Source organism: Eleginops maclovinus, chromosome 4 (genome assembly GCF_036324505.1).
Source record: "Eleginops maclovinus isolate JMC-PN-2008 ecotype Puerto Natales chromosome 4, JC_Emac_rtc_rv5, whole genome shotgun sequence".
Lineage (NCBI taxonomy): Eukaryota > Metazoa > Chordata > Actinopteri > Perciformes > Eleginopidae > Eleginops > Eleginops maclovinus.
In genome coordinates this window covers 12389208-12414796 of record NC_086352.1, presented here as the reverse complement: position 1 = coordinate 12414796, position 25589 = coordinate 12389208, and the positions used below count along the sequence as shown (strand labels likewise).

Sequence of the window (25589 nt, the reverse complement as noted above, 5' to 3'; positions counted from 1 at the left end):
AAAGTATCTTGAAAGTAAATGTGATGTGTTAAAACTCCCAAAGACTGCAGCATCCAAAGTACAGAATACAAGGATGCCAATAATACAGCACAAATAAAACCATAGGTGTGTTGCCAGTGCATCCCTTATTATGTGTGAACTAAAAAAGATGTTAATCTCACACAGGTGCAGACAAATAAATCCAAGATCAGATTATTCTCAAATAACTAAATCACTGATCAGTTTGTCATTGTCTTTTTGTATTTTGTAGAATTTGGTTGTTGGTAGCACTAAGACTTAATATGGCACCTGAGATTTTGGAATAATCAAATGTGCATCTTTAGGCAAGCAATAAAAAAAAAATTCTATATAATGCATCAGTCATTTCTTCAGCATCCTACGTCAAACACTAATTGCCCTGCACTCTTCAGGGATAACAAAACAGAAAAGGCAATTTTTCATTGTGCATTTCTACCAACTTGACATGCAAAACTTGGGTATTACGGCTTAAGTGTCCCTTACGTACTCACCTGTCTGTCTGTTGGTCCGCTCTGGCCTCAGGAACATTAAGTACAGGGGGTAGGGGGGTCTGTATCTCATCCCATCAGCATGACAGATTGCCTGGGAGAGAAGGGAGGTGCTGAATGAGAAATAAACCTTTGTGCTGCTACAAAGGTGGGATCCCTCCATTGAGACTGTGGCATACTCACTTATTATTCTTACTTCTGCCCATGTTGTTGGAAAGAGAGGGGGTGTATGTTGGACAAAATCTCTTCTACTCAGAAAAGGACGTAATATGCCATCTATTTACAGGAATTAGACTATATCTGGGGCAACGTATATAGTGCTGCCTAACAAAGGTATATTTTAAAAGTTGCAATCATCCCTCTCCTCTACCTTCACAATGTAATTCTACGTTGTGTCCAGTAGAGGGCGACAGTAGTCTGTAAATGAGCATAAAACATTCTGATTTAGGCCTTTTTTTTTTTGAAGTCACAATGTTTTTAGTTTTTGTTATTTTTGACAACAATTAAGATGATTTGCTAGCCACTAACATATTTTTAATGGAGTTATTTCTTATTAACCCTAACCAAGGCTGTGCAATGTTGTACAGAATACAAACTAACACAAAAATGTATTCTTCGACTATTCATCGAATTAGTTTGAATTGTTGTATAATCACAAAATATTAAAACATATAAAAGTGACATTGATATTTAAATACATAAACATACATTGTATGTTAGAAGCTATGCAAAAAATGTAGCTTGATCCCTCTTCAAAATCTATATTTAATAGAAACAATAGTAGACTCATGTCTACTGTAGCCTAAATCTGAGGGAATTCAATGTTACATAAGATTGTTGGACTGTTTGCCCTGATTGAAGTTGCATCTCCCACGGTCTTGTTTTATTTACTTCTTTGTTGTGAGATGATACCTTTTCGGGATGGCCAGACTTTGTCACAAGCCATATGTCAAAAATACGTTTTACATGTTTTGTGAGGAAGCTTGAAACACGTGGTATATAGGCTTAGTTAACCTGTAAGGTCATAGAAGACCATTGACTCGATTGACTGACTAGCCTTAATTATTCGATATATTGGCGATATATTTACATCCAGAGTTGGGTTAAATGACTTTCCACATGTATTATTCGCTACATGTGGCATGATTTACGATACGACATACCTTTGAAGAGAGAAACTGGGAAAACGCAGTAGAATGGCCATCCGCCGCTCGGATCATACCATTTTTTGTGAGAATGGGGGAGGGACCTTTACTCTCTGAGGATCAGAGGTGATGACACGCGCGACACCCAGTCCGGCTGTAGGTCTCGCGCCGAAGACATGGTGACGGCACTTTGGATCAATTTACAGGCTTTTCATGAATAATAGTTACTCTGCCTCTCCCGCTTGGTTGTAGAGGTAAGTCCTTTTTAATGTTGTTTGTGCATTGTTGGTTTTACCGTAGTTTTTTCTGCAGATAGAGCACGGTAACCCTTCACTGTGTGTTCAGTTGTTGCTGATGCAGGAAAACAAACGTTTTTTGAATGAGCAAGAACTATGGCGCTGCATAATTGTGTTGTTAAATGCAGTTGTTGTGCTGGGGAATAATTGGTAGCCTACGTATGTGTCATTCACACTTTGTTCATGTTTATCTTCATCGCCATACTTGGGAATCCGTTTTATCCAGCATTGTTATCCCTATAACTAGGGTTAATGTTTTAACTAGTTGTACAAGAGTAACATGTTTCTCGAATGTGTAACTATTTCAAAGCTATAGATCATTTCTACCTGGTCTTTTTATCTGTTATTTTATTTAAAGTGTGTTATACAGTACATATTTGACCCAAAGCCTTAACTTATATTCAAAATACAGCTCAAAAGCTTTCAAAAATAAATACAATAAATACATGTCAAATAATAAAGAATTAGTCAAGACATGTTGGCTACAAAAAATATGAACTATTTTAATTTACCTTGATATTATGTAACACAATAAAATGCATGTGCATTTTTCTACATAGTTGTTGCAACAGGAAACTGATGTATTGGAAATGTGTTACAATTGTATATTTGTAAATATATTTCTCTAATAGAGCTCCTGCGGTCACGTGACTTTTGGTTGGGAGCCACCATTTTGGCAGTCAACATGACCACCGGTGCCAGTGTTTTCTTACCGAGCGAGTATACTTCTCATTTTAATTCAAGTGAAATTCGGCTTTATAGTACAAAATTAGAGAGATTAAATATAAGCGACCCATATAATTCACCCGGTGTGCTTTTCAAGAGCATAACCTCCTGCTCTGAAGACGATGTACCCGACTTGCGCTACGCAGACATCCACAGCTATCTTGTAAGCTTTCCATCAGTGTACTCAGGAGACTCCCTCAGAGCGTACAAAAGCTTGGAGGCTTACAAATGGTGTCAGTCCGGCTTCGTAAACAACATTCAACTGTGGAGTCTTACATCCAAAAACTTCGGCATCATCACTGCAAGGGTAAGTATTAAATTATTCCAGTTTGATAGGCAGTGTCACGTTAGCATTGTTTGTTTATTAGCTTGGCTAGCTACGGAAGTGTCACGTTAGCATGTTTTTTAGCTTGGATAGCTACTGCAGTGCATCTGTAACTTGCTAGTTTGTATTTTGATGGCTTCTGCAGATATCTTTGCCTGCTCTACTTTGTGCAGTTTAGCCTTCTGCCTTCTGTTAAAAACCTCCAGTCTCGTTTTATGTCTCCTCTTCTCTGGAGATGGAAGGTAATCGAAAATTGAGGGGATAAAATCCGGACTCAACGGATTATCACTCTTTCTCCCTACAAAATAAGAAGGAATATTTCAACACGGGTTTGTTTACCACTAGCTTGCTACAAGCTAACTTGCTAACTGGCTAGGCTGCGCCAGAGCCACACTTGTTGAGTTAAAAAGGGACATCACAGTGTCCGTTAGCTATAATAACTGGGTGCTACTTCTTAAATTAAACTAATTAAATTTAATTAAACTGACCAGAAACTTTTTGTAGCATTGTACTGTATTCCTTCACCCACCTGATATGAAGTGATCACTGCATAAGCGAAAGCCAACGGCCGGGGGGTCCCATCTTTCAGTCTTTTTCTGAAGGCTCCTGGCTCTTTTAATCGCTCCAATCCACTTCTCCCTCCTCTCCGCGTCTTTAGGAATGCGATAATACGATACACCTTTCTTTTTCCCACGCCTATTTGTGCAACCTGGTGCACAGCAGTTATCCACCATCCTTGACAGTCTGCCAGTGCCTGTCAATTTACTGCCGCGATGACTGCCAAAATGGCTGCCCCTGTCGTATCTCGTCACGTGACCAGCATATATGACATCATCTGCAGGAGCTCTATAGATTCTCGTGTTTGGTTTTATGAACAAGTTGTTATATGGCTGTTAAATAAACCCTTGTTTTGAGATGATAATGTGGGTACAGTGTTTGCGTGTACTGGCGTCTGAGGCTCTTTATAACATCTAATGCTGAGTTTGATATGTGAATGTCTCACAACACATAAGTTAATGTTGTCATCTGAACGTTTTAAAACTAAACCAAGGTACATTTCCACTCAGGTTTGCACGCCTGTAGACAACACAAGTTCCCCTGGTGTTATGCAAGATAGAGAGAGAAGAAGAAAAAAAAAACTGCTCAAGGACGTGAAGCGAGATAGCAAAGCAACAGGCAGAGCAGGCTTTGAATTTCCAAGAAGTTGGACCTCTTCAGTGTCTTCCAGCCATTTCTTCAGACAAACTCTGGCAGACAGTATTCTGTGAGTATGTAGACACACACTTAGTGTCCTGCAGAAGATAGACATACAGCATATGTGTTGCCTCGCTGTAGCTCGTAGCAGACAGTGTGTGTTTTCCATGTGTTGTAATGACATGCTGGATAATTGACATTTTAAAGATTGCAGGTTTTTATAGGCATAAAGAGATTTTTTTTTCTTTTTCTAAATGATGAGTGAGAGGGTGCTTGCAGTTTGACACTTCAGCTGAGTGGTGGAGCAGCTCAGTGTGTGTGGATGAGTGTGTGGATAGAAAGCTGAATGGCTGGCTGAACAGTTGGCCAGTTGGCGAGCTGGCCATCGATCCAGTGTCTGTTGAGACAACTGTGAATGAGAGCATTTGATGTGGGTCACTGGTCAGTGATTAGCCCATCTGAGGGTCTGCTTGTGTGCGAGAGGTTGTGCGTTTGTGTGAGTGTGTACAGCTGACATTTCTTTGCATATGTGTCTGGCTCCGGGTCAGTAATTACAGAGCATCTGCAAAGCTGGAATTTTTTTCTCTATTAAGTCACTGTGTCTTTTGAGGCCTGAAAGAGATGCTGCACTGACCAGCTGACATTTGTCTTCCTTAGCTCTCTTCCTCTCTCTCTCTCTCTCTCTCTTTCTCTCGCTCTCTCTCTCTCTTCACACTTGCACACACTTGCACACAAACAAACATTGCCACTCGTGAAAATATTTGGATGCAAATTGCCACACACTGAAATGCATGCATTGGATGAACTGTTAACTTCTGCATGATGTATGTGTGTTTCTGTTAGTGTGTGTATGATTGTGTAGTGTGATCTGCTATTGAAGGTGCATGGTGGAGGTTGAAGAGTGCAACTCTGCTTGTCAGCCTAAAAGAAAGGAAGAATAGCAGGGATGCTGCTTGTGTTTGTGTGTGTACGGCTGGTATGTGGGCCTGGCCAACAGAGAAAGAGCCTGGGGTTCTTATCTGACCTCTCCCAGGATGACCTTTCACCCCACAAGACAAGCCTTTTGTGTCCACTGAGCCTGAGCCCATGGGAGAGCGTGTGGGTGCGTAGGTGCGTGTGTGTGCATCCGCATTGGTTTGTGTGAGTGATTATTAGAAGTATAGCCCACATCAAAGTCTTACTTATACATTGTTATTTGGACTCACCTTTGACCTTGCGGTCATGAGACGTCCCTCAAACTAATACATCAGTGGCCTGAGAACTGTGAGCAGATTTATGTGGGTTTGCATGTATTAGCATGAGCTGAGCAGGGCACAATGTAAAGTCCTCCTCGCAAATGTTTTCAAGGGGCATGAACCAGCACATTGAGTATCCCCCCAATATATTATTCATATAAGATATGTCGGGAGCTTACAATTAGATGATAATAAATGATCCTACATCATTATTTTCAGACATGACACTGATGCATAGCAGGTTACGAAAGTTAAATATCTTTTTTAAATGTTTACGGTAGATCAGCAGTATTGTATTGACACTTAATCAATAATATTATAAAGATAACTCCTTAAAAGGGCCGAAATACTTCTTGTTGTGTGGTAGTATAACTTGCAGATTGTAAGGGACTCCGAGTTTAAAGGGATCCTAACTACAGGTTTGTATGTGTGAGGTTGTGTGTTTGAGGCTGGTGGTGGGAAGGCGGTCCAAGGGGTCATAAAACACTACAATAGTGTCTCTCTCCCCAGGGTGAAAGAAGGACAGGCAGAGAAGAAGAGGAGGGGGGAGATGAAAGGATCTCCCACTTCCACGTCAGGGACAGAGGAAAGAGGGGGAGGTGGGAGGAGAATCAACAAAGCTTCATTAAAAGTTTTACATTTCTCTCATCTCTGATACATCTCTTCTTTTAAGTGCAATGGCTCCTTTGGGTTTTGTTAAGAAGAGATATTACTTTAATATAAATGTGAGGTGGAACAACACTTGGAGAGTTTGCATGCAGCCAGAGATTTACAGTAAATGGCATTTTGACAGCCTTAGATTTTAAAGCACTTTTAAAAATATATTATGGGGACCTCAAAGAAACTTGCATCCTCTTCTATCAATACCTGCTTTAAATCCTACCTTTGATGTTTCTGATCCAAATTCATATTTTCTAGAAAAGGTTTTACTTGTCTAAGTATCTGTAAGTCCACACAAGACACCTAAAAAAGACAAATTATTATAATTGTGTTTAAATGTTAGGCTTACTCCTTTAAGGCAGAGATGTAGCAACCCTCCAATGTAAACATGGCTTCAGATTTAGACTTACATTATGTGTGTATTTGATTAATTTTTTTCGACAGTTGGTCAGAAGTTTAGGATTTTGGTGGATATTCAATAAAAGGTGGAATACACCTCTGTGCTTTCATCTTCTCCCCGTTTCCCTCCCTGTCTCCTCTTCCTCTGGTTGTAAAAAGATCAGTGCGCTCTTTGGTAGAAGGTGTGATTACTTCCTCTCAGCGCCGGCTGTGTTATGACAGGGCTTTTTGTCTCTCTACAAAGTGGTGCAAGGCTTTAAAAGTCTGCTCCACCTCTTTACATATGAAAGTGGGGAAGCAGAAGGTTGCTGGTAAGGTGGTTTTGCAGGAGAAATAGAGAGTGTGTTTGTTTCTGTGTCTACTCCCAGCTTGAATTTCAGAGAAAATATATATCTCGGATTTGGCCTGTTTATACAATCATGTGGAACAATTTGACTGTGGCTGTGCTTAGGTTTTTTGCCATAAATCAACACCAAAGTATGCTCTCTAAGAGTGAGCTGTTATTATCAAAAATGTTGGATATGTTACTTTGTTTTACCATAAACACTTTTTCGAGTTTTAGGTTAACCTGCTGCGGTTGTACTTGGTATATCCTTAATTTGCCCCATCTTATTGCAGTGGAAACAATTGCAAAGTTACAAAAAATCTGTGGCCATGCAGAAAGCCAAAAAATAAAGAAACATTTTAGTTTTTTTGGCAGTGTTAATGACTTTCTTGGCTTGCTTTTAGAGGCTACAGACTTTTTTGAATTACATGTAAATATGACAGGTATTGCTGTAAAAGAGTTGCATTTCTTTCCTTCAGAGGCAGCTTTGTTTTTCGTCCATCTAATATGTGCCTTAAATTCATATAAATGATGTTGTTTGACTAATTCTGTCTTTGCCGTAAATGCTGTTGGTCCCAAGACTCATGTTTTGAAACAGAGAAAATCCTCACTCTGATTTCAAAGGAAATCTGTAATCCTGCTCAAATCTAATGTAAGACCCAAACAGCCCTAAATCTGTAATCTGACTATCTTGTCTTTTCGTTAAGATGACCTGCAGGTTGCATGTCAGTGAGTACATGCTACACAGTTCCTCAGTCAGTAGAGCATATGTGTGTGTGTGTGTGTGTGTGTGTGTGTGTGTGTGTGTGTGTGTGTGTGTGTGTGTGTGTGTGTGTGTGTGTGTGTGTGTGTGTGTGTGTGTGTGTGTGTGTGTGTGTGTGTGTGTGTGTGTGTGTGTGTGTGTGTGTGTGTAGCAGTTAGCATATGGGCAGTCAATGGTTTAGAGGATGGGGATTAAGTTGGTGTTTACTGTTTACAATCCATCCTTGTTATTTCCCTCCTCAGTGATCCAGTTTATTTAGCACTCGACACAGCTTTGGGTTAGTCCGTTTTTGATTGCATCTTATTTTTTAACAAGCAGTTCATCTCATTTAAAAAAGGAGGATTGCAGAATTGACATGCGTTACTGCTAACACAATATTATTAAAAATATAATCAGCTGGTTGAAACAAATGATACAGCATTTGTTTAGGTCTTTTAAATCTTTTTTTTTTCAAGCCTCAAACACACTTTTTAAGAACAATAAAAATGTAAAACTAGAAAAGCCTGAACACATTGATGAAAACAACAAACCAAGTTATTTAGAGCAAATGTATTAATATGTTCATGTGGAACAGCAACAGTTTTCAGGGCACATTTTGACATATTACTTTCCAAGAATTAATTTTTTGGCATGTTCCTCTTGGGTTGGAGAGCAGAGGAGGGCGAGCCAGTGAGAAAGCACGAGAGATGCATAGTGAGAGAAAGTAGAATAACAGTGTGCAGCGTCTAGGTCAGGGTGTCCTGACTCTGTCAGTGCAGCTGATTTTACGGCATGCTGTCTGGACAGACGCCATCCACTCTCAATGTGTGTGTGCAGGCCTGTGTGTGTTTCTGTGAAAGTGGATGTGGATGTGCTTTCACTGGATTTCAATGTTTGTGTCCATTCATCGTTGCATAATGTGAGTGTGTGTGTGAGTGTGTGTGTGTATGTGGGTGTGTGTGTGGGTGAGTGCGTGTGCGCATGTGGGTCTGTGGCTTAGACTTGACAATATAAAGCAGTACATCTGTCTCACTGTCAGAGGGCTTGCACTTTCAATATTTCATTTGTTTTGTGTATACTGTCTTTTATGACCAACAAAATCCTTTTATCGTTTATTTAATTATCTTTACTTTCTTAAAAGGACCCAGTTAGTCAGATATGACTGGGATTTATTCAGTTCTTCTTGTTTGTTTCTAATACTGAAACTGAAACTAAAAATAAATCATGCAGTAAATAAAAGGGCTGGTAAGTCTATACTTTGAATACCTGAAAGTAACAAAGGTTGACTGTTTAATTAGACACTAACCATATTGAGACAACATTGTTTTTGCAGGACACCAATGGGGAACTCCTATGCAGGCCAGCTGCGGACCACGCGCTTTGAGGAAGTACTCCATAACTCCATTGAGGCATCGCTGAGGTCCAACACCGTGGTGCCCCGACCTGTTTTCTCACAGCTTTACCTCGAGACAGAGCAGCCATTGACACAAAATGGTGGGTTGCAGCGATGCAAAAGAGGAGGTGTGAAAACATTGTCAGCAAAAGAGTGCATTTCCTTATATTTGAATTCTGTTGCATCTTGATCGTCTTGTTTACCATTAAAACTGAGTATTTGTATGTGTGTCCCAATAGGCCGTACAGAAAATGATGATGAAGACGATGAAGATGGCTCAGAGTCTAACAGTCCTCCAATACCCTATCAGATGAAGCCCCCACCAGAGGGATGTTGCACAACAGATGGTTTGTACACACACACAAGAGCTAAGAAAACATCATTACAGTTACTATTGGCACCAGGAGACAATAAGAGCAGAAAAGTTGCAGTCTGCATATCAGTGCTCTTCTGACTTGATGTAAAATAAGATTACATTGGAAAAGTTACCAAATAGTTCTGTGAAAAAACCTTTTCCTTCCCACAGGCTTCTGTCAGGCGGGCCGGGACCTGCGCCTGTCTTCTTTGGCATCAGATCCCTTGGATGTGTCCCCTGGGTTCATGTTGGTTGGGGTGAAGTCCCCCTCCCTCCCGGAGACCCTGCTGGTGTGTGCCGTGGACCGCCGCTTCCTGCCAGACGAACGGGGCCACAACGCACTGCTAGGTGAGGCAGGAGACTCACAGAGAAACAGGAAAATATCATCACTGTTTGATAAAAAGGGACAAACTAAGTCACAATGTCAACTTTCAGGACTCCTGAATCCATCTTGGGTCTGTGGTTCAAATACAGTGGAGATAGGGAAAGCCTAGCTTAGCAACAAGTCCTTAAACAGAGGCAAACAGCAACCCAGACTCTCCAAATAACGAACATACTGTGATTATTATGATTCCTGGTGGTGCACTATTCCTTTAGATGTACAACTGTAGAAACATAAAGTGCAGCCTGTTGAACACTTACATTGTCCATATGTGCTCCCCCCCAGGCTTCTTAGGAAACTGTGTGGGCTGCGGAGAGAAAGGCTTTCGCTATTTCACTGAGTTCTCCAACCACATTAACCTGAAGCTCAGCACCCAGCCCAAGAAACAGAAGCACTTGAAGCACCATCTGTACAGGAACAACCAGGGCGTGCTGGTGAAAGGAGCTCCCATCTGCTGGAGGGGACATGGTGAGAGATGGATACCGTGTTTTATTTGGCAACTAGATTCATTTTGTCAAGCAAAATGTGGAATTTGGGGGATTTTGTTTCTCACCCTGAATGATTAAATTAAAAGCAGTGGCCATTAGTGCATCTCTCTGCAGGGGTTCTTTATGGGAGTCAAACAAGTGAAGAAAAATATTTGAGGTATTTATCTTTAGGTCCATCAAATGAAAATGCTTTTATGGACACAGCCTTGTAAAAATGCCTGTAAAATACACACTAATCATGTGGATCTTGTAACATTACCATGTTGTTTCCACTTGGTTCTTAATTCTTTACTCCTGTTATTACAGAGGGAAAGAGTTTAGACTTCTTTATCCGAAAAATGGGTGTATCTGTGTTGACAATGAAAATACATGTTATTGCCATAAGGTTCTTTAGATCATCTTTCAAAGCAGGAATAGGTTCTGATATTGAGAAGATTGTGCAATGTGTAACTGATTAGGCCCTCTCCTCTCGGAAAAACAAGTCTGTTGCTATGCAGCAATGGTTAACTCTGATTACTCTGTGTCCATAAGAGGTTACTGAGGCCTTAAAGTTATTATTAGTCAAACTAAACAGGTTGGTCTGAATGTTTTTGACAGCAGAGCCGAGTATGAGAGGGGTATGAAATAGGAGAAAGGATTATAAAATGTGTGTCCTGCAGATTGAAACAGAAACTGTGTCCAGCAACTATTACTCAAAAGTATTTCCAGACACACTCACACCACAAATAAGTTATCGTGATAACCTAACTCCTGAAATGTTTCTGTCTCTCTGCATATAAATCAACTCAAATTGTGTGTCTGTGTCTGTTTCAGATGGCAGGATGAGACAGACGGTGTCCATTCTCCCAGAAGGCCATGTGACATCAGATGAACCGCCACCAAACACGGCACCTACACACTGTATACACACTCCTGGTGGCTACACAGGTAACACACACAAACTAAATCTGGATAGTAGTCATGCTTAGGCAAGTCATCTTTGTTATTTGGATCAGGAATTAAACTAAGAAATTAAGAAACTGGGATAGAAATACACCTTGGAAATAGTGGCAGATAATTGATACTGAAAAATTATAATTTGATCATTGAATAAATATGGGAAATGTTTTTGGCAGACATCCATTTCTTGGTTAAACTAGCAGATGGCTATTTTCTATGAAAAGTCATAGTAATTAATGTTTTTATACATTTTCTTCTATGTGTAAACAGCTGGATCAAATTCGGACCCAAATTCGGATCTGCAACAAGTAGCTGACACCCCCCACCCGCTGACAAATGGCATCCATGCTGCTCCCTCCGTCGCCCAGCCATCTTTAAATCAGTCAGGGCCTGGGAAACCCTCCATGACAGGTAAAGGGTGCACAGCTATACCTCAGCTATATAACCCTGCTATTTTCCAAAAGGTTGTGTACTGTATGTGTGATATATAATTTAAACATTTAGAGGGAAAAAACATTTGAGAAAAGCATTCCACAACTTTTCATTTTGTAGTTTTTGAAAAGGATCCTGTGTCATTTCCCATTGAGAAAAATATGCCAGCAGTATTATGCCAAAGGTAAATATTAAATAGTTTAAATAATTGTTGTTAAACCTCTTTTGAAATATGCTAAAACTGAAGGGCTTATTGAAGAAATCTGAAAACTAACCAACTAACTATATTATCTGACATGGTCTGTTGTCATTAAGCCCCTCCCCTTGATTTCTCACTGGGAACACTGTGTGTGTGTGTGTGTGTGTGTGTGTGTGTGTGTGTGTGTGTGTGTGTGTGTGTGTGTGTGTGTGTGTGTGTGTGTGTGTGTGTGTGTGTGTGTGTGTGTGTGTGTGTGTGTGTGTGTGTGTGTGTGTGTGTGTGTGTGTGTGTGTTGGTGTTGTAACTCTCTGCTTTACAGGGGCCAGCTGCATTGTGTGTGGGGGGTTGTCCTTTGTCTTCCCGTCTCTCCCTCCCTCTCCCTCTGTCTGTCACCTCTATTAAACAAGGGTTATAAAATTCCCTCTCTGTCTTCCATTTTTTAGCTTTCCCGCTGAATGAAAAGCTTCCTTCCTGTCAATGTTGTTTTTTTCATGACCCTTTTAACAAGTGGAGCTTTTATGTGTCTGCATTTCAACAGAGTTAGAGAGGAAGAGGAAGAGACAGGTTAATGTATGACTAAAATACAACTGCATTACTGTATCCACAGAGGCCTACCCTAAAACATAATTTAGGGTTTATTCGGTTGATTTGTGGGTTATTAGAATAAGAAAGGTGACTCCTCCGCTCTATAGGAAATCATTCTTTAAGTAAACAGTTTTGTAGAAAAATGTAACACTGAAAAAGGCGGGAAAAAAATAAAACTCCTAAAAACTGCAGAGAGTAAGTTAATATCAATTGAGCGAAGAGCGGGAAAAAGCTGAAAAAAACTGTCAAAGGAATATTAACAGAGAATAAAATAGACATTTTTATATTAAATAGTTGAATTGTATAGATGGGTGAAATGATCCCTTAGTATGTTGTCGACATTGAACGTATAAACTTTTTAGGCTAATGTGCTCTGTGATATTTCTTCTCTATTCTGCAGGGTCCCATGCAAATGCAGGTCCTCCAAAAAAGAGGCACAAGGGCTGGTCGCCCGAGTCCTCTGCCAACACGGTGACGGAGAGCACTGTGAAGACACCACCATCTTCATCAGCCTCAGCAGCTTCATCCGTGTCCTGTCTCCTCACAAATGGAGCCAGATTAGGTAAAAGAAGAGACATTTAGCATATGAACAGAAATTAAGTTTTTGTGTGTGTCTGTTTTTAAAGGTAAATATATTTGTTTCAGCAGAGACTGCAGCCCCTCTGAGTTCCTCACAGGCCTCCTCGACCCCGCTGTCTCCACCAGGGCTGTCAGTAACAATCCCCGATCAGCTGCTGCACACCTGCAGACTGCAACCTGTCATCTTCAAAGGTCAGATCAGTAACTTTATCACTGAGAAAGGGTGATAAATTTCACTTTCTTAACACAGGTTTATTTATACTATGTGACAAATCAGTCAATCATTAATGGCAGCTGGTGTTTGGTGATCATTTGACAACCAGCTCTATGTACTGGACTTTCTCAAACAGGTCCATCCACATCTTTTCAGGTTTTTACCCAACAGATGGCCAGGTTAGCATGCCTCTCCTCGCAGGTTAGAGGTCAGCCAACTCCTGAGGCTTTTCCTCAGTCCATGTGCCCGCCCTCCAACCTTTTCACCCCTTTGTATCACCTGTCAACTCATCCACCTCGACATCTTCTCTGCTCTCAACCACCACCTATGCTCTGTGTTTTTGTATTCATCACCTATCTGCCCTTCACCTATCCCAGCAACACTCTTGTCAGTTCCACTCTAGTTCCCTTTGTGTCACCCATTATATATTCCTATCCCTACTATTACCCCACTTTGTCTCTAGGGATTTAAAAGGAATGCATCTTCCCACGAATCAAGCCTGTACAACAACTGTTCTCCACTTGGGTTCATTGCAAGAATTTTTTATGTAACTGATAGAAACACACAAAGCAATTCAAAATCTAATATAGCAGTTTAGAGTCTTTCCTTATCATGAAACAGAAGTGTAGGCAGTGTGGCTATCTCTTGTCATTTTTAGGAAACAGTTCTTTTGAAAGAAACATTCACAAGTATAAAGAAGGGAATTTGATCGGCTAAGGGGTATTGTCAAATCCAACACTTGAGTCAGAGTCCATGTTATACCTGGCCTCCTCACTTTCTTCATCTGTCTCATTGATACAGGTCATGGCTCTCTCCCTCAGCTGACTGGAAACATCAGTGAAGTGCTCGTCAGTTCTCTTCTCCAGAGCTGTTACCTGAGCTCTCAGACACTCCCCAGAGTCTACCAGCACTATGGACCCTCACCCATTCAGCCATTGTCAACAGAGATGCAGATTCTGCTCACAGTGTACTACCTTGTTCAGCTAGGTCAGTATAAAACTTTCTTCTAAAATAAAGGCTTTCAACATACACAGTTCAAGTTATACTGTACTATACTATATACTCATTGCTGTTTTGGATAATTGCCACTAGGAGGCAGAGTTTAAAAGACTGAGTCAAGCTTCTGACTGGCTTTTGTTTATCATCAAACTAACATTTATAATACAAATTATCTAAGTTATTTTTTGCATTGTTGTTTACCACACTCACTTTTCCCCTTATCTCTCAAATCTATTCATCCCAGGTCCTGAGCAGGTGCCCCTGATAGAGGAGTTGGAGCAGATATTCATGAGGTCATGGAGGGAGTCTCACCTCAGCGAGATCAGACAGTACCAGCAGCCTCAAACACCCGCCACCCAAGGGAGGCACTACGGCATAGAGGTGACACATCTGCAAACTGTCTTATTGTCAAATGTCAAGTTTGAGAGAAAACCATTAAAGAAAGAAAATCAAATAAGCAAACATATTAAATTAATACCACATTTTTAGATTTAAAAAAAATGTTTTACCAGGAATATTCCGATTGAGACCCAGAATATATTTTACAAAACAAACAAAAACACTTTTAAAAAAAAAGTATATATGAAAAAGCATTATAGAGACAAGCATTAGATTTTCCTCACATCAACCTTGACTTGCTGTCCTCATAAAGCAAAATGTTTTAGAAGCAAATACTGATGACCAGACTGAGTAAGACAGCACAAGTGTACAAATTGCTCATCCTTCTCTACTGTCTCCAGACCTCATCCATCCTGCCTGGGCTCCCCCAGCATCTGTCCTTACTTCCCCAAAGCCAACAACCTCTGACCGCCAGTCAGCTTCCTTGGCTGGCCCAGCTGGCAGCGTCGTCTTGTGGGGAGGGCGTGGTGGTTTTAGGGGAGAAGATTGGATCTTTGGCTCAAGGCCTTCAGCAAACAGTCAGCAGGTTAATGGAAGGACGTCTTGAAAACACCAACTACGTGGTCATTATTGTCACTGTACCGGGACAGGAAACACAGTCCTGTGTGGTCGTCACAGGTGGGAGTTTAGTTTTTGTTTGTTGTGAATTAAACAGAAATAATTAAGCAGATTTTAATTTCATTGCTCTGTGTGTGTTCCAGGTAAACACCAGTGTCGTGCCTTGGCAGAGAGTATGTATTCCCCCTGTGAGGGTCTTAAAGAAATGAACCACCAGCTCTCCTTTGGTGTCGCCCAGGAACTCATCCACTACTGCAATTCTCTCGGACAGGGTTTGTTTTAATGTTTTATCTTTACATTTCTGTTTATATTAAGGTGTGTTTTTGTCACGATTCATAAACCTGAGATGTTCCTTTCTGGTTCTCAGATGGTGATTTGGATTCCCTGCTGGATAGTGCCACTGTAGACAGCAACGAGCCTTCTCCCTTATCCAGCAATCAGGACTCAGCTGAAGAGAAGAGTCTCAAAACTACACACAGTCCCAAAGACACACCCAGTCCAAAGGAATCGAAAGACTCCCCCAGCCCTAAAGAGAGAGCTTCAAGTCCCAAAGACATCTGTTCAGGTGAGACACAGAAAGGTTGAATAGACTCTTTGAAAGATACCCTTGGAACTGGTATTTGGATGAGATGTTATGTAAAGTTTATGCCAAGTTTTCCAAAAACTGTAATCCAAACTCTTATATATTTTTTAAATTCGATTTACAACCTCATTTTTCTTTAGTGTTTTTTTTCTTTGTTTTGCCTTTTGTCACTTTGCTTATGCAACTCTTCCTTTGAATTCCTTTTTATTCAATTTAAAATATGGAAGAATAGTCAGCGATGATACCTTCATGCATATTTTGATGTCCCATTTTCATTCAGCAGAGTTGTTAACAGGACTATCAATATATTTAAAATACATCTTTGATTGAATATGATGACATGAACCTTTGTCTCTCTCTGTGTAGAATACTCGGTAAAGTGGCGTGAGGTTCGTCCCATTCAGCTGGCGGTGGCCAGAAAGCTGCTGTCCCATGTTTGTGCCATAGCAGACTCCAGCACACAGAACCTGGATCTTGGCTCCTTTGACCGGGTCAGCTTCCTCATCCTGGTCCCACCCTCTGAGGTCACATTTCAGCAGACGGTTTTCCACCTCTGGAGCTCTGGTTGGTGACACGGCTCTTTATTTCTAAGCAGTATTTTTTCATTCATTTGTTTTCTTTTAATTATTGTGTGTTTTTATGTTGATCCTCACTCTATTTGGCTGCTTATCTCAGGTGTCCTTCAGGAGCTTGGGGGTTTAGACCAGGAGTGCTTGACTCAACGGGAGGCTGAGCGTTATGTGGTCAAGATGGACCAGAACGCCCAGGCAAGAATTGAAAACCTCATCCAGGAAGCACAAAGCAACTCCTACACACTCTACATCCTGGTCCATGACCACGCCCACTGGGACATTAACAGGTGTGTGTGTGTGACAGAGAAATTGGTGCAGAATGATAACTTTATTCAACACAACAACCTGGTCATACAAGAGCAACTAAGCAGTCAAGTGTGTTTTTCTCCTTTTCTGACTCTGTATCTCTTTCTCTCATTCGATGCATCCCTCAGTAACTCAGACAGTGGACTGGGTCTGGTGGATCAGCTGTTAAACTCCCGTCAGGTCAGAGATGCTCCAAACATCCTGATACTACACGTCACCTCCTTCCCCTTCGCTCTGCAGACACAGTATACTCGCATCAGTCCCTACAATGAGATCCACTGGCCCTCTGCATTCAGTAATGTAAATCGATACAAAAACTGTGTTTAACGTACAATCGTGGGACATATCTGCACGTTGGTTGTAAGTTTACACACGTAACATTGTTTGTATTTGTGTAGGATGTGGACCTATATCATGAGAAGACGCGGTACTTTGGTGTGTCGGAGCTTATAGAGTCGACCCGCTCAGGGAGCAGCCTGCCTCTGATGCGTTACGATTCATCCTTTGAAAGCATGGCATCCGCTCTGGAAGAAAGGTAAAACAAACATGCATGATTAATCGACACAAATACCCTCACAAGCAAGTCTGAATAACTTGAGTGCCTCCAAAAAAGAGAGAAAAAAGCCTTTGACCTTTCTCTCTTTCTCTCAGGTTCCCTAAACTGCACAGCTCTGTGATCCGGACGACAGTCTTGATCCAACACTACTGCGTGGCTCTGATGGCTGCATCCGGCAAAATCGGCAGCTCCCACAATCTCCACAAACACACCTCAGTGGAGACCCTTGAGATTATTCAATCACTGCTCACTGCGGCACAGCAATGTCCCACCCACCATGGGCACATGGTCCTGCTGCGGATCCCCTCTCAGTCTCTGGCAGCGTGGGCCCACCGGCGGCTCTCCAGAGTCAGGAGGCAGCTGGGTCTGGAGGACACTTTTGAAATCATACTGGGGAATCCAAACCAGGCTCTGAGTATTGGACAGAGCTTCACTGATCAGATCAAGGTGGGCTAGGATGTTATTATATCATGGAAGACAGGAGTAATGATAAATGATACATAATCTTCCAAGTAGAGGAATACAAATACACTGAATGACTGGGAACATTTTATATTATCTGTCCTTTAGATATGGCTGAAGATCCAGGATGCTGACTGGGTTCCTCAGACCTACCTGGAGCTGGAGGCCCTTCCCTGCATCCTGATCCTATCAGGAGCCGAGCCCCTGGGAGAATCTATGCCAAGGTACACAGCAAAAGCTCCAATCATAACTCTTTATGTAACGTTTTATTCGAAGCAAGACTAATGAAATCTCCACTACGTAATTACAAATTGTAACACCATTGTTTGCTTCCAGGTAGGCCACAGATGTTGAAAAAATTTAATCTGGAGTTTAAACAGTGAATTTATTCTGCCCTCAGGTCATTGAAGTATTGTGATCTCAGAGTGATAAGCTGTGCCTACCTTCAGCGAACCACACTCGAACAAGAGCTAGGTCTGGCTGCTTATCTAGTGAGAGCAGAGTCACGACCCCCACACAACCCCGGACCAGGAAGTGACCTGCTGGAGAGTGACGCAGAGAAACTCAGCAGTACTGATAATGAGGAGGAGGAGGGACAAGAGAATGGTGAGATACAATTCACTGCTCTGTGAGATTTCAAAATGTGTGTTCACTTGCAACTTATTATTTATTTTCTACTTCCTCCCTTCCTTTTATTTCCAGGGGACTCCCCTCTGTCCAGCAGCCAGCAACTCCAGTCATGCCCAGAGGGTGGAGCTTCAGATCCCTTCCCTGCACAAAGCACCACCTCTCCAAATGTTCAGAAAGGGACAACAGACAAAATACAAACCCCCTCACAATCACAGACTCAACTACAACCTCAGACGTCTCAGTCTTTCCCATATCCTCCACCTCCATTACACCAAACTCAAGTGCAGAGTTTTTCCCCGGCACAAACAAATTCCCAACCCTTCACTCAGCCACAACAAATACCCCACCCTCAACCCATTCCCTCTGCGCAATCACGTCGCCAACACTCCAAATCCACCTCCTCTGGCTCCTTGTCTCCACGAGCATCCTCTCCTCACCTGAGCTGCTCGTGGGCGCGAGGTGTGAGTCGCCCACCCTCTGTGCTCCTCCCTCGGGCCCTCTACGATATTATCACAGCCAGTGACAGCAGCGGGCTTCCCCGATGTAGTTCATTCCTGCCACACATGTCTGTCGCATGGGCAAGCAGCTTCAGGTAAAACTGAAACACAACAATACATGCATTGTGATATAAAGATATAAACGCTTACCATTTATTAGCCACTAGCGTGTAGCAATCAGTAATGGTTGATTTGTTGGAATTCAGGCAGACCAGCACACGTTCATCTTACTGTTAGGGATATAGTAAATTGGCTCAGTGTGAAATAATGTTAGGAACTATAATCGTGTGAGGGTAAAATAGGTATCGTATGCCTAGGGTGATTTGCTTAATTAGTGTGATCTTGTTTTATTTTGTAATTACCAGAATGGATAATACAGATTGGTACTTCCAGACCTTTCACCTAATGTTTCAGGGAAATATCAGATGTTACTTCAGAGGAAATTCCTTACGAGGTGTTTTGTTTGCAGGCCCTTGCTGAGTAAGATGATGACATGTACAGAACAGTCACTGTACTATCGCCAGTGGACGGTCCCCCGCTCCTACCACATGGACAGCAGCAACCGCACTGAAGGACGAAGTGACAACTTCCATCCTCGCAGGCTGCTGCTCAGTGGACCTCCACAGGTTCTTATTGTCTTGAATTCTTTTTTTATTAAAACTCAAGCTCATGATAGGCTGTTTGTTAACATTTCTCTTGTCATTATCAGGTGGGTAAGACTGGAGCGTACCTGCACTTCCTGGGTATTTTGTCCCGGATGCTGATCAGGTTGATGGAGGTGGATATCTACGATGAAGAAGACATCAACTACAGTGAGTATATTGGAGTCCGGGCTACCTTAACTGCTTTAATTTTCATATGTTCAGGTTATTTTCAAAAGGTTTTGCTATTATTGATGATACATCATCTGATTGTATCTAGGATTTGGTCAAACATCTTCAGAATAGATGCTAATATTTAAATCTCATCATGCCGTAAACTCTGAAAGTAATGCATACATTTTTAAATGTGTTTATTAAGGTGCTCAGGCCGAGGGGGTGCTGTACCACCCATCCAATGCTTCCTGGCCCAGCCCAGACATTGTGAAGACGATGCCCTTTGACTATACCATCCATGACCCCAAATATGAGGACATCAGCTCTGTCTACTGCCCTGGATATAAATCAAGTTCTGATGGTAGGCACAGTCAGAACACGCACACAAACTCACATTACAATTCATTAACACACAATTACAACTTCCTTTAAAGAACACTGATGTTTTCTAAAGTCTTGTATGTATGTTTTGCTTTTGTCCTAATCTGTCTTTGCCCCTGTTGTCTTTCCAAGGAAACCCGGTGCGCCAGGAAGATGTTTACCTACGCAGGCGAACATCCAGAATCAAGCTGTCTAAATATGCGGCCTACAACACATACCACCACTGTGAACAGTGTCATCAGTACCTGGGCTTCAACCCCAGATACCAGGTCAGCAGAACACACAATCTGATTACTGACAATCACACACTGATTTTGAAAGCTATATTTCTCAGCTGATAATGTATGTCCTCTCTAATCTTATATCCAGATGTACGAGTCCACACTGCATGCCTTCACATTCACCCATCTACTGCTTGGGGAAGAGATCCAGCTGTACTTCATCATCCCCAAGTCCAAAGAGCACTACTTCAGCTTCAGCCAAACAGGAGGCCAGCTGGAGAGCATGCGGCTGCCGCTCACCTCAGATTGGGTAAGTCCTTCCTTAGTGCAACAAAATAAAAGTGGCTCATTATTGCTTAAACCTAGATTTATTTTCACGCAGCTAGAGTTGGAATTGCTGTCTTTAAACACCTCTGATGGAGTCTACTGGAGTTTTAGGCTGAAAATCCAGACTTTAAGAGAGGATATATAAAGTTTAAGAGGCTGAGAGTCACCCTGACAGTAGATTTGCTAAAATGTTATGTAACATGTTAAGAAATTCTAAAAATAAATCAGATAGAAGGTAATGTGCACCACCAAGTTAGCCTTTCTTGAGTTGCAAAGGAACAATGATGATATGAAATTTAAATTTCCTGCTTAGAAACATTTATCAGTGTATGTATTTCAGGTAGACTCTTCTAGGTTACATTACTATTGGTGGTGATTTGCTGGGTTGGGCACTGTGCAACATCCCTACACTCCACTAGGTGGTGCTACAGGCTCGAATATGACTTGATCCTTATGGGAAAGTTGTTGGTTCCTATTTGTTTTCATGCAATTTGTTTTGTGCACAGCTGGTTTTTGTCTGAGAGGATGTTTTTTTGATTTTTGATTTAGTTATTTTTTAAGTGACTTTAAAATGTCTCTAATCGCAACAATTATGTTCTTCGTGATATTTAGATTTTTCAATGTTTCAATGTTTCCCCCCATATCCAGAGCCCAGATTGCATCAAGAGTCCAATCTTCACCCCGACCACAGGTCGTCATGAGCATGGTCTGTTTAACCTGTACCATGCTATGGATGGAGCCTCACATCTACATATTCTGGTAGTCAAAGAGTATGAGATGGCTGTGTATAAAAAGTACTGGCCCAACCACATCATGCTGGTACTGCCCACAGTCTTCAACGGAGCTGGAATAGGTATGTCACTGCTTGATTGTTTTTATATATGGGGAGTCATTTAATGATTCTTCACTGTTACACTGACACATACAGAAGTCAAAAGTCATGACATCTGTTTATAGGTGCTGCTCACTTCCTGATAAAAGAGCTTTCGTATCACAACTTGGAGTTGGAGCGCAGTCGGCGTTTGGAGGGAGGGGGCCCAGCATGCGACGTCTGGCCCTTCATCATCCTGACTGATGACTCCTGCGTTATGTGGAATACAGTGGACCTGGACGCGCGCAAGTACGTAGAGCACATTGTTCATTTAAAAAAGTGTTTCAGGCAAAATTGCAGCTGCTTGTATAAGAGGTAGAAATAAATTGATTCATGTTATGAGTTGGTTTTAACATAACTTATGTTTGCTTTCTGCTGTTATTAGTGGAGCAGTGGAGCACGCTGTGTCACTGAAACACATCTTACAACACATGGAGGCCTGTCCAGACCTGGCACACTACGGTCTGTGCGGGATCAGGAAGTGGAGCAGCCGTGGACTCACAGGTCAGGGGTCACCACATCATAAATCCCCTCCCAAAAAAGCCAGGAAAATGTTGAGAGCATTTCAGTCTTTGCAAATACAAATTAACTGAACATAAATGAGTAACCTTACACACATGTAGCATCATAAGTCTAGCTAATGTAGTAACTATTCAAATGAACGGCTCTCATGCCAAGATGTGTTATTAGTTACCTTTGACAGGGACAGAGCATCTTAACAAAATGTTTTAATTAGCCAGAAAGTCTCATTGTTATCTGTTGTCCGTGGGAAGGCAATAGTTACAGTAAAAGCACAGACGTTATTATCATAGCATGGCAAATAGTTGAGTCAATGTTTTCCAATCCTCGAAGGCTCTGACAGAAAACCACGGATTAGCCAAACCTACTCTTTTGTTTTCTAGGAATTCACAGAAGTTTACTGCATACTCCTAAAGTCACCCTGAAGCGTTCAGGGCTGACTTTTCTTGCTGTAACTGCCTCAGATCTGAACTGCAGATACAGATTGTTGTGTCTTCCACTCTTCAGTGTTAACTTGTCGATCTGAAAGATCTTACAGACATTAGTCTAAAGCACAACTACTATATGTCTGGCTGTAAGCAATATCTCAGATCTGACAAACCAAATGTCTCTGCTTGTTGACAAATATGAATGTGCATTTATTTTTCTTCATCCAGATAATAAACAGAGGGAGCCCTTCTCCAGAGGTCACCTTCATGACTTCCTTCTGCTCAATGTTGACCGGAGCCAAAATGTCCAGTACGACCAGAACCGCTTCACCTGTCACGATGTGGACTTTACCCTGAGGCTGCACAGTGCCGGACTGCTCGTCTGCCGGTTCAACAGCTTCAGCGTCATGAAGAAGCAGATCGCCATCGGAGGATACAGGACGTTTATTATCAAGACCAAGGTAGATCCTAAAGACTCATAACACAACAACATATCACTCTCAGGGCAGAACAAAGGGACAGATTTGAAAAACAATTTCATTTCTTCACAGTAACGTATATAATTTGCCAGTGTACAAAAACAATCTAATAATTTATCATTTCAAGAAGATTTTAGTAAATGCCAAGGAAAAAGTAAGTAGTAGAATAAATACTGGACTTGTTTTGGCTCCAGGCTTCAAAAACAGGTGTTGGTATGTCGTCTAACTAATACATATTTAACTAGTAATCAATATACCTATGAATGTGTGCAGCAGTTAAAGCAAATAACACAAATATTTTATGGCAGGTAAGAGGAGTTTTTAACAAAAGTTGATTTTCAATTTCTCCAGACGACAGATGTTCCCACCTCAGTCGGGCCCTCGCAGTACATCTGTGCCCCAGACAGCAAGCACCTTTTCCTGGCTACACCTGCACAGCTGCTCCTGGAAAAATACCTTCAACACACCAGCCAGAAGCTGTTTCCACACAGCACAAAGAACTACGCACACCCGGTGCTGTCTGTGGACTGCTATCTCAACCTTGGACCTGAGGTATACACTCACACACATGTTTCGGTAGAGCTAGAGTAAAGGTTCATATACTCATGACGTTTTAACAAAGAATGAATTATGCCATGTTATATCTTCATGAATTGCTCATTATGTCCAACTGCTATGTATCATCCCCATCTCAAGGTCAGAATCTGTGCCAAAGATAATAGTCTTGCATATTTTGACCCATCTGAGAATTACATGGTTACTTACGTGTCTTGTTTGCACAGCTCTAGCGTACTCCAAAGCTGTGCAATTGTTATGTGAATTCACCCCACAGTGTATTAAAGTCCCTTTCTTCTCTCTTCCTGCAGGTGACTGTGTGTTTTGTGAGTTCCAGACCTCACTCTGTGAATATCAGCACCACAGGGCTGCTGTTCAGTGGCCTCCTCCTCTGTTTTGCTGACTCCTTTGTGACTGCTGGGTTCTCAAGAAGTTCACCTTTCTCAAAGGTACAAAGGCAGACTAAATACAGGCCCTGTAAAAATGAAAGGTGCAATGTTGTGTGGTTATTTCTGTATCAAATTCAAAGTTTGAATCGCCCTCCCTGTAGGTGCGACTCTGTGTGTCATCAGTGCAGACCGCAGCTCTTTGAGGCAGACCGTGGGCAGGCTGGAGCTGGAGGAGGAGTGGAGGTTCAGGCTCAGCGATGAATTCCAGACTGCCAACGCAAAGGAGGACCGACCGCTCTTCTTCCTTACAGGAAAACATATATGACTCTAACACTGGACTACACAGAGTCACTGTCAGGATTGAAATGACTTTAATTGCCACAAAGAAGACATGCACTAACATACGTTCTGAATGGACAATACGATGTTATGGCCAAGCAAACAAGAGGAAAATATTTTTCAAAGTGTATCCGTTGTGTGGTTTTTACTGACTCATGGTTGTCCAATGAGTTTTGCTTTTCCTATTAGTGATATGGTGTTGTTTAAGTTAGTGTTGTGTATTCAACACTCCATAAATCACTTTCATTGTTGTCTGAAAAGATGAGTATTTATGATCTACCAGAACTTGAGTATTTTGGTGATAAAAGGGTTAAAGAAACGTACAAATCTCAGAAATTGCTGGTGCAGCTTTCGTGTTTCTTTATATGTCTTTGCAGGTTTATTTGCATTCAAGTTTATATTGTAATATAGCGAGTTCTGCACACCTCTTTGCACCTGCACACAATATGAGAAGCTTTAAAAAGGGTAGATACAATCGTTTGTGTAGAATGGTAGCTGATTTTTGGCAACAATCTTTTTTATTGGCTTGTTTTTGTAGAAGTTTGTTTTGCATGTATGTTTTTTCATATTGACCACTTTGAATAAATTTGGTCAGATTTGTATTATGTAAAAAAAAAAACAAGTACTTATTCACTGTGTGTACAATAAGTAAGGTTTTGTTTGAATGTAGAACATCGGTTATGCCTTATGCTTCATAGACTGTATAGTGGTTTAATTGTAACCGTTGAAGAAACAAAAACAATGTACAGTTTTGCATGCTTTTAATTGTATAAATGTACAGCCTTTTTAGATTTCTTCCATGTGTGTGTTTGTGTCTTTATAACACAGAATTAAACAGACTTAACAAATCCTTCAACACACCAGCCAGAAGCTGTTTCCACACAGCACAAAGAACTACACACACCCGGTGCTGTCTGTGGACTGCTATCTCAACCTTGGACCTGAGGTATACACTCACACACATGTTTCGGTAGAGTAAAGTAAAGGTTCATATACTCATACATTCCTACACTGAAGGACGTTTAAACAAAGAATGAATTATGCCAGGTTATATCTTCATGAATTGCTCATTATGTCCAACTGCTATGTATCATCCCATCTCAAGGTCAGAATCTGTGCCAAAGATAATAGTCTTTATAATGACTCTTTGTTTGTGTCTTTATAACACAGAATTAAACAGACCTTAACAAATCACTCTGAATTTCCTGATAAAGAGTCACTATTCTACTAATAATACTTTTATACTTTGGACTTGAAGTTTTGCAGCCAAAAGACCAGGGTGGATTTGACAAATTAGTCACTGTCACTTAAATTAAAAACAGGACAGAAACCACACTGATGTGTTCTCCAACTAATACTTTATTTTCAGGATAACCGACAAGTGCAGTTGTCAGAATAGCTCAAGCTACACCATAAAATGCAGCCTGGTCAAAACGGTCTAAAGTGCACAAAAAAGATAATGTGCATGTCAGACAGAGCTCCATGCTGCAGGGCCTGTGCCAGTTTTAAGGAAAGATTTGAGGCAAATAGTGCCAAAGTCCTTTGATCACAGACTGATCACTGCTGAACCGAGATGAACCCTGA

At 41.4% G+C, this 25589-nt stretch overlaps 1 protein-coding gene across 1 annotated transcript; it reads left to right on the top strand.

Annotated features, from left to right (window-relative positions):
- Positions 1-1815: 1815 nt before the first annotated feature.
- Positions 1816-25199, top strand: greb1 (growth regulating estrogen receptor binding 1). The gene is given in 35 exon segments (XM_063880592.1): positions 1816-1905; positions 8887-9047; positions 9186-9293; positions 9473-9649; positions 9969-10151; positions 10985-11098; positions 11381-11521; positions 12727-12888; positions 12975-13097; positions 13921-14106; positions 14363-14499; positions 14859-15135; positions 15219-15347; positions 15443-15640; positions 16025-16222; positions 16334-16517; positions 16665-16836; positions 16935-17071; positions 17188-17539; positions 17663-17778; positions 17955-18160; positions 18257-18776; positions 19151-19307; positions 19391-19493; positions 19702-19857; positions 20010-20146; positions 20247-20408; positions 21074-21278; positions 21383-21545; positions 21682-21800; positions 22472-22704; positions 23074-23274; positions 23589-23700; positions 23703-23726; positions 23828-25199. Coding segments are annotated over 34 exon segments (5910 nt in total). The 5' UTR covers positions 1816-1905; positions 8887-8893; the 3' UTR covers positions 23992-25199.
- Positions 25200-25589: the final 390 nt, after the last annotated feature.